Source organism: Nerophis lumbriciformis, linkage group LG01 (assembly GCF_033978685.3).
Source record: "Nerophis lumbriciformis linkage group LG01, RoL_Nlum_v2.1, whole genome shotgun sequence".
Lineage (NCBI taxonomy): Eukaryota > Metazoa > Chordata > Actinopteri > Syngnathiformes > Syngnathidae > Nerophis > Nerophis lumbriciformis.
In genome coordinates, this window is record NC_084548.2 from 2,142,501 (window position 1) to 2,152,500 (window position 10,000).

Below are 10,000 nucleotides of genomic sequence, written 5' to 3' on the forward strand. Positions count from 1 at the left end.
GAATTAATGTTTCCCTTCAATGAACCACAGCTACCAAGTTGCCAGCGGCACTCATGCATCTCTATAGCATCATGTGGATGTGGTCATAATTCCCGAGAGAGGGTCATGCTCTGAGTCACAATATCATGGTGGAATTAATGATTCCCTTCAATGAACCACAGCTTCCCAGTTTCCAGCGGCACTCATGCAGCCCTATAGCATCATGTTGATGCGGTCATAATTCCCAAGAGAGGGGTTCATGCTCTGAGTCACAATATCATGGTGGAATTAATGTTTCCCTTCAATGAACCACAGTTCCCCAGTTGCCAGCGGCACTCATGCAGCCCTATAGCAACATGTGGATGCGGTCATAATTCCCAAGAAAGAGGGTCATGCTCTGAGTTGGAATATCATGGTGGAATTAATGTTTGTCTTCAATGAACCAAAGCTCCCCAATTGCCAGCGGCACTCATGCAGCCCTATAGCATCATGTGGATGCGGCCATCATTCCCAGGAGAGAGGATCATGCTCTCAGTCACAATATCATGGTGGAATTAATGTTTCCCTTCAATGAACCACAGCTCCCCAGTTGCCAGCGGCACTCCTGCAGCCCTATAGCATCATGTGGATGCAGTCATAATTCCCAAGAGAGAGGATCATGCTCTGAGTCACAATATCATGGTGGATTTAATGATTCCCTTCAATGAACCACAGCTCCCCAGTTGCCAGCGGCACTCATGCATCTCTATAGCATCATGTGGATGTGGTCATAATTCCCGAGAGAGGATCATGCTCTGAGTCACAATATCATGGTGGAATTAATGATTCCCTTCAATGAACCACAGCTCCCCAGTTGCCAGCGGCACTCATGCATCTCTATAGCATCACGTGGATGTGGTCATAATTCCCGAGAGAGGATCATGCTCTGAGTCACAATATCATGGTGGAATTAATGATTCCCTTCAATGAACCACAGCTCCCCAGTTGCCAGCGGCACTCATGCAGCCCTATAGCATCACATGGATGCGGTCATAATTCCCGAGAGAGGATCATGCTCTGAGTCACAATATCATGGTGGAATTAATGTTTCCCTTCAATGAACCACAGCTCCCCAGTTGCCAGTGGCACTCATGCAGCCCTATAGCATCATGTGGATGTGGCCATAATTCCCAGGAGAGGGGATCATGCTCTAAGTCACAATATCACAGTTCATGGTGGAATTAACGTTTCCTTTCAATGAACCACAGCTCCACAACTGCCAGCGGCACTCATGCAGCCCTAAACCATCATGTGGATGCGGCCATGTTTTTTTATTTTTAAAAAGGGTGGATCATGCTCTGCTTCGCAATGCCACAGTTCATGTTTGAATTCATGTTTCCCCTAAACCTAAATGAACTGACGCTCCCTAGTTGCCAGCGGCACTCATGCTCCCCTCAGGCCCAGCGAAGCCGACGGCGTTTCTGGGTGTTGTTGATAAACGGTTTTCGCCTTGCATAGGAGAGTTTTAACTCGCACTTACAGATGTAGCGACCAATTGTAGTTACTGACTGTGGGTTTCTGAAGTGTTCCTGAGCCCATGTGGTGATATCCTTTACACACTGATGTCGCTTGTTGATGCAGTACAGCCTGAGGGATGGAAGGTTACGGGCTTAGCTGCTTACGTGCAGTGATTTCTCCAGATTCTCTGAACCCTTTGATGATATTACAGAGCGTAGATGGTGAAATCCCTAAATTCCTTGCAATAGCTGCTTGAGAAAGGTTTTTCTTAAACTGTTCAACAATTTGCTCACGCATTTGTTGACAAAGTGGTGACCCTCGCCCCCGTCCTTGTTTGTGAATGACTGAGCATTTCATGGAATCTACTTTTATACCCAATCATGGCACCCACCTGTTCCCAATTAGCCTGCTCACCTGTGGGATGTTCCAAATAAGTGTTTGATGAGCATTCCTCAACTTTATCAGTATTTATTGCCACCTTTCCCAACTTCTTTGTCACGTGTTGCTGGCATCAAATTCTAAAGTTAATGATTATTTGCAAAAAAAATAAATAAAGTTTATCAGTTTGAACATCAAATTAAGGCTGAAACGACGCGTCGACGTAGTCGACGTCATCGGTTACGTAAATACGTCGACGCCGTTTTTGTGCGTCGGCGCGTCGCATATTTACGTCACACTACTTTACTGTCATGGCGGAGCGCAAAGCAGACGATGCGAGCGAGGGGAAAAAAGCACGCCAAAAGTCGTCAAAAGTGTGGGAGTATTTCAATAAACGGCCTAATAATGTTGTTGTATGCACACTGTGTCGAGCGGAAATGGCCTATCATAGCAGCACAACGGCTATGAACGAACATTTGAAAAGAAAACCCCCGACAGCGTTCTTGCCATCACCATCAACAAGTCAATCGTCCGCGTGCGTATACGTTGTCATCATTACACAAAAACATGAATGTGTCATTTGTATCTGCGTTGTAAATTCATAAACTAAAGCACCGTTTCGCTCTGAGAGGCGCGTTTGGCGTGCCTGTTCAGTGTTTACAAAGACGCGCTCCTCTTTAACGCTGTGGGCAATCGTGCCCAGGTGCGCGATCCGCGCAGTTGGAAGAGAAAAGACTTTGTGTAAAATTAAAAGATTGTAAACCTGGCAAAGCCGTCTGGCGTTCAGTCTGTCGGTCCTGAAAGAACCCCACGGCACAAGACGTGTCACAAACGCTAACGTTAATTAGTTGTGCAAATACCTTTTACAACATTAACAGTTACATATACTATGTACAAACCAACAATTAACTTTCACTTTAATCATACTATCATTGTTGTGTTATTAAGCAAAATAAGCAATAATTTTACTTTTGTTGAAATGTTTACACTGTACACTTTTTTGTATTGGATGTTTAGCTTTATTTTTGCACATTTTAGCAAATAAGCAATACTTTTACTTTTGTTGAAATGTTTACACTTGTTACAGAATATTTCCGTTTTGCACTTTTTTGTATTGGATGTTTATCTTTATTTTTGCACATTTTAAAGCAAAATAAGCAATACTTTTACTTTTGAAATGCTTATACTATTCCAGAATATTAAGATTTGCACCGGATGTTTACTTTTATATTTGCACATTCAAAAGCAAATAAGCTACTTTTAATTTTGTTAAATGTTAAAAGTTTTAAATGTTTACATTGTTACAGAATATTTTGTCATGTTGTTGTCAATGTTGACTGAGTAGTGGCCATACTTTTTTTTTTTGTAAATAAAAGCCGTGCCTTTTGAAAAAACTGGCCTACATTTATTTTTTCCTCTTCATTTTAAATAAATAAAAAAATCGGTAAAAGGAAAAATAATCTATAGATTAATCGAAAAAAATAATCTATAGATTAACCGATTAATCGAAAAAAAAAATAATCTATAGATTAATCGATAGAAAAATAATCGTTAGCTGCAGCCCTACATCAAATATGTTGTCTTTGTAGCATATTCAACTGAATATGGGTTGAATTTGCGAATCATTGTATTCCGTTTATATTTACATCTAACACAATTTCCCAACTCGTATGGAAACGGGGTTTGTAGACGAGTAGACGGAAGCTGAAACAACGAAGCGAATCACAGGAAAAGTTGTGCAGTCTAAAGTTTTGTCCTGACTTGTGTGAGAGTGGTGGTTGTATTAGTGCATGGAAACTGAGCGTAACTATTTTCACCATCAACAACCCTCATGTTGTGCTGGATTACCTGCAGCTCAGCAAACGGCCTTCTGGAAAGGAATGTGATGGCCTATCATAGCAGCACAACGGCTATGAACGAACATTTGAAAAGAAAACCCCCGACAGCGTTCTTGCCATCACCATCAACAAGTCAATCGTCCGCGTGCGTATACGTTGTCATCATTACACAAAAACATGAATGTGTCATTTGTATCTGCGTTGTAAATTCATAAACTAAAGCACCGTTTCGCTCTGAGAGGCGCGTTTGGCGTGCCTGTTCAGTGTTTACAGAGACGCGCTCCTCTTTAACGCTGTGGAGAGGCGGCGGCGGCGAGCGAGCGGCGAGGCGGGGCGCGCCGGGAGCGACGCCGCAATCGTGCCCAGGTGCGCGATCCGCGCAGTTGGAAGAGAAAAGACTTTGTGTAAAATTAAAAGATTGTAAACCTGGCAAAGCCGTCTGGCGTTCAGTCTGTCGGTCCTGAAAGAACCCCACGGCACAAGACGTGTCACAAACGCTAACGTTAATTAGTTGTGCAAATACCTTTTACAACATTAACAGTTACATATACTATGTACAAACCAACAATTAACTTTCACTTTAATCATACTATCATTGTTGTGTTATTAAGCAAAATAAGCAATACTTTTACTTTTGTTGAAATGTTTACACTGTACACTTTTTTGTATTGGATGTTTAGCTTTATTTTTGCACATTTTAGCAAATAAGCAATACTTTTACTTTTGTTGAAATGTTTACACTTGTTACAGAATATTTCCGTTTTGCACTTTTTTGTATTGGATGTTTATCTTTATTTTTGCACATTTTAAAGCAAAATAAGCAATACTTTTACTTTTGAAATGCTTGTACTATTCCAGAATATTAAGATTTGCACTGGATGTTTACTTTTATATTTGCACATTCAAAAGCAAATAAGCTACTTTTAATTTTGTTAAATGTTAAAAGTTTTAAATGTTTACATTGTTACAGAATATTTTGTCATGTTGTTGTCAATGTTGACTGAGTGGCCATACTTTTTTTTTTTGTAAATAAAAGCCGTGCCTTTTGAAAAAACTGGCCTACATTTATTTTTTCCTCTCCATTTTAAATTTAAAAAAAAATCGGTAAAAGGAAAAATAATCTATAGATTAATCGAAAAAAATAATCTATAGATTAACCGATTAATCGAAAAAATAATCTATAGATTAATCGATAGAAAAATAATCGTTAGCTGCAGCCCTACATCGAATATGTTGTCTTTGTAGCATATTCAACTGAATATGGGTTGAATTTGCGAATCATTGTATTCCGTTTATATTTACATCTACCGTATTTTCCGCACTATAAGGCGCACCGGATTATTAGCCGCACCTTCAATGAATTACATATTTCATAACTTTGTCCACCAATAAGCCGCCCCGGATTATAAGCCGCGCCTACGCTGCGCTAAAGGGAATGTCAAAAAAACAGTCAGATAGTTCAGTCAAACTTTAATAATATATTAAAAACCAGCGTTCTAACAACTCTGTCCCAAAATGTACGCAAATGTGCAATCACAAACATAGTAAAATTCAAAATGGTGTAGAGCAATAGCAACATAATGTTGCTCGAACGTTAATGTCACAACACACAAAATAAACATAGCGCTCACCTTCTGAAGTTATTCTTCATTCGTAAATCCTTCGAATTCTTCGTCTTCGGTGTCCGAATTGAAAAGTTGCACAAGCGTGGGATCCAAAATGGCCGGTTCCGTCTCGTCGAAGTCATCGGAGTCAGTGTCGCTGTTGTTGTCCAGTAGTTCTGTGAATCCTGCCTTCCGGAAAGCTCGGACCACAGTTGTGACCGAAATATCTGCCCAGGCATTTACGATCCACTGGCAAATGTTGGCGTATGTCGTCCGGCGCTGTCTGCCCGTCTTAGTGAAGGTGTGTTCGCCTTCGGAGCTGTGTGAAAAAAGCCACCCGGCCTCTTCGCGTAAACTTCCCTTAACCACTCGCTCATCTTTTCTTCATCCATCCATCCCTTCGAGTTAGCTTTTATGATGACGCCGGCTGGAAAGGTCTCTTTTGGCAAGGTCTGTGAAATACGGTAGTAATCCGTGTGCGGATGGAGAGATTGCGTCTTTTTATGAACCGGATCCTTGTCGCTTAGTAGGAGCCATTTTGTGGTCTTTACAGATGTAAACAGGAAATGAAACGTACGGTGATATCCGCGCGTTTTTTCTTCTTCTTCCGGGGGCGGGTGGTTGCTTACAGTAGAAGAAGAAGCGCTTCCTGTTCTATGGGGGCGGGTGCTTTCCTTGGCGGTTGCTTGCGTAGAAGAAGAAGCGCTTCCTGTTCTACCGGGAAAAAAGATGGCGGCTGTTTACCGAAGTTGCGAGATCGAAACTTTATGAAAATGAATCGTAATAAAGCGCACCGGGTTATAAGGCGCACTGTCAGCTTTTGAGAAAATTTGTGGTTTTTAGGTGCGCCTTATAGTGCGGAAAATACGGTAACACAATTTCCCAACTCATATGGAAACGGGGTTTGTAGACGAGTAGACGGAAGCTGAAACAACGAAGCGAATCACAGGAAAAGTTGTGCAGTCTAAAGTTTTGTCCTGACTTGTGTGAGAGTGGTGGTTGTATCAGTGCATGGAAACTGAGCGTAACTATTTTCACCATCAACAACCCTCATGTTGTGCTGGATTACCTGCAGCTCAGCAAAACGGCCTTCTGGAAAGGAATGTGGTTCTTCCTGGCGAGCACGAGCGCCAATTGGCTGTCTCATTTCTCTTGTCACCTGCAGCCTCGCCAGGACTCTGAGCGGAGTCTGCCGCCAGCCACCGTCGGTCTTTGAACAGAGAAGAGCTTGAAAAAAAACGAAGCAGTCGCCATCATGAGCTTCACCAAGCCGGAGGAGCAGTTGGCCTACGAGCTGAGCTGCGCCATCTGCCTGCAGATCTACGCCGACCCCGTGGTGCTGCCCTGCGGCCACAACTACTGCCAGGCCTGCATCTCCCAGTCCACGGGCGATTCGGAACCGCGCTGCCCCGAGTGCCGCATGGAGTTCGCCGGCGTCCAGGCCCTGCAGAGGAACTTCAAACTGTCCGGCATCGTGGAGGGTTACCTGGCGGCCTCGTCCGGTCTCAGTCCTCAGTCCAGCCAGAAGGCGACGGAGGAGTCAGGCGAGCCGGAGTCTGAAGACGGGAAGGGGAAGGAGGCTCAGGGCAAGTGGGACCTGACCTGCTGTGACCTCCACGGACGTCCACTGGAGTACTTCTGCTCCAAAGACATGACCCTGCTGTGCGGCAAGTGCTTCATGGAGGGTCGGCACCACGGCCACGACGTTCTCACCTACGGGGTCGCCGAGGAGGAGATGAGGCTCGCCCTGGAGGTCCGCACCAAGGTAGACCTCATCGTCCCCAACCACCTGGTCTTTATTAGACTTGTGCTGGTTGTCCTTCAGTAATAGTAAAAATTCATTTAAACACTAATACTGTTCTCAACATAATAATATGTTAAACTTATGATAATATTGTATTAATAAGAACTTACCGTATTTTCCGCACCATAAGGCGCCCTGGGTTATAAGCCGCGCCTTCAATGAACGGCATATTTCAAAACGTTGTCCACCTATAAGCCGCCCCGTGTTGTAAGCCGCATCTAACTGCGCTAAAGGAATGTCAAAAAAAAACAGTCGGATAGGTCAGTCAAACTTTAATAATATATTAAAAACCAGCGTGATGTGGGCGCGCATGGAGTCGTATATCAACATGGACGGAGCCACCCGGCCTCTTCGCGTAAACTTACCTTAACCACTCGCTCATCTTTTCTTCATCCAGCCATCCCTTCGAGTTAGCTTTTATGAAGACGCCGGCTGGAAAGGTCTCTTTTGGCAAAGGTCTTCCTTTTGAATATCACCATGGGTGGAAGTTTCTGGCCATTAGCATGGCAAAGCTAGAACCACAGTGAAGGATGACTTCTCATTCCCTGTGGTGCGAATATTCACCATACGTGCTCCCGTTGTATCCACAGTGCGGTTCACAGGAATATCAAAAGTCAGTGGAACCTCGTCCATGTTGATAATGTTCTCTGGCCGGATCTTTTTTTTCAGCTATCTTGTTTTTACAATATGCACGGAAAGTAGCCAGCTTTTCTTGAAAGTCTTTAGGCAGTTGCTGTGAAATAGTAGTCCGTATGCGGATGGAGAGATTGCGTCTTTTCATGAACCGGATCCCTGTCGCTTAGTAGGAGCCATTTTGTGGTCTTTACAGATGTAAACACACAAAGGAAATGAAACGTACGGTAATATCCGCGCGCTTTTTCTTCTTCTACGCGGGCGGGTGGTTGCTTACAGTAGAAGAAGAAGCGCTTCCTGTTCTATGGGGGCGGGTGCTTACCTTGGCGGTTGCTTGCGTAGAAGAAGAAGCACTTCCTCTTCTACGGGGAAAAAAAGATGGCGGCTGTTTACCGTAGTTGCGAGACCGAAACTTTATGAAAATGAATCTTAATATTAATCCATATATAAAGCGCACCGGGTTAAAAGCCGCACTGTCAGCTTTTGAGTAAATTTGTGGTTTTTAGGTGCGGCTAATAGTGCGGAAAATACGGTATTAAAAATATGTGTATGCTACTATGGGTTGGATACAAAAAGCATATTTCAGCAAATATAATAATCAGCTGTTCATAAGTCGATCTTTGCAGATGATTAAAGTAAACATGGATCTAGAAAATATTGTGCAAAAATATCTCTCACTGAGGTGTAAAGACTGAAGTCTTCATATCAACAAAGTTTGGCCAACAACACGTTAAAAACAATTTGATAACAAATAAATTGACGTTGTTTACTTATTTCAAATGAAGTGTCTCAGTCTGATCGTTATAATTAATTTTATATGAATATGAATATTACCCGGAGTATAAGTCGCACCGGCCGAAAATGCACAATAAAGAAGGAAAAAAACATATATAAGTCGCATTTTTGGGGGAAATGTATTTGATAAAATCCCAACAGCAAGAATAGACATTTGAAAGGCAATTTAGAATAAATAAAGAATAGTGAACAACAGGCTGAATAAGTGTACGTTATATGAGGCATAAATAACCAACTGGTATGTTAACGTAATATATTATGGTAAGAGTCATTCAAATAACTATAACATATAGAACATGCTATACGTTTACCAAACAATCTGTCACTCCTAATCGCTAAATCCCATGAAATCTTATACGTCTAGTCTCTTACGTGAATGAGATCAATAATATTATTTGATATTTTACGCTAAAGTGTTAAACATTTCACACATAAGTCGCTCCTGAGTATAAGTTGCACCCCCGGCCAAACTATGAAAAAAACTGCGACTTATAGTCCGAAAAATACGGCATTCTTTGATGGGGGTTTGATTGGGTGAAATGACTTGCGGGAAAGTACAAACCCCGTTTCCATATGAGTTGGTAAATTGTGTTAGACGTAAATATAAACGGAATACAATGATTTGCAAATCCTTTTCAACCCATATTTGTCATGTCTGTGTGATCATGTTTTGTTTTAGTCATGTTTTGTTTAGTTATTGGACTCTTTAGTTTCTGGCTTTTCACTCCCTTGTCTTGTTTCCATGATTACCCATTAGTTTCACCTGTTCCACGTTTGGACTCATTGTGCACTCTTGTTTGTCACCATAGCAACCCATTAGTTTTCACCTGTCACGTCACGCACCTGTTTCACGTTTTGAGTCACGCACCTGTTTTCGTTAATCATGTCTGTAGTATTTAAGTTCATTGTTTTCAGTTTGTCTTTCTGGTGACATCCCACATTTATGCTCTGCACATTTCTGACACTTTTTTCATGTCCATCGTTCACGCTGCTCCTTTTGTGCATGCCAAGTAAGTTTTGTTTATTAATGCCACAGTTAGTGTTTTTGTTGTTGTTCATAGTTTCTGCCTTTGTGCAAGTATTTGTTTTCATAGCCAAGTTGTTTCTCCGCCACTGTGCGCGCTTTTCATTTGTACTTTTTTTGATAAGTTTAAATAAATATGTTCTCACATTCCCGTCTCGCCAGAGCCAACTTTCCTTTGCCTTCTAGAAAAACTAAACCCCAGGACCTAGTCATGACAATATTCAGTTGAATGCACTACAAAGACAACATATTTGATGTTCAAACTCATGAAGATAGATAAAGAAGGCTGAATAAGTGTACGTTATATGAGGCATAAATAACCAACTGGTATGTTAACGTAACATATTATGGTAAGAGTCATTCAAATAACTATAACATATAGAACATGCTATACGTTTACCAAACAATCTGTCACTCCTAATCGCTAAATCCCGTCTAGTCTCATACG

The 10,000-nt window shown here is 42.0% G+C and overlaps 1 protein-coding gene across 1 annotated transcript in view; it reads left to right on the forward strand.

Moving 5' to 3' along the window:
- Positions 1 to 10,000, forward strand: part of LOC133615281 (E3 ubiquitin-protein ligase TRIM58-like) — a 36,245-nt gene that overhangs the window by 7,608 nt on the left and 18,637 nt on the right. Inside the window, exon 2 of the mRNA XM_061973773.2 lies at positions 6,462 to 7,061. Coding sequence (XP_061829757.2) covers positions 6,552 to 7,061 — 510 coding nt within the window. The 5' untranslated portion in view covers positions 6,462 to 6,551. The remainder of the gene's footprint in view (positions 1 to 6,461; positions 7,062 to 10,000) is intronic.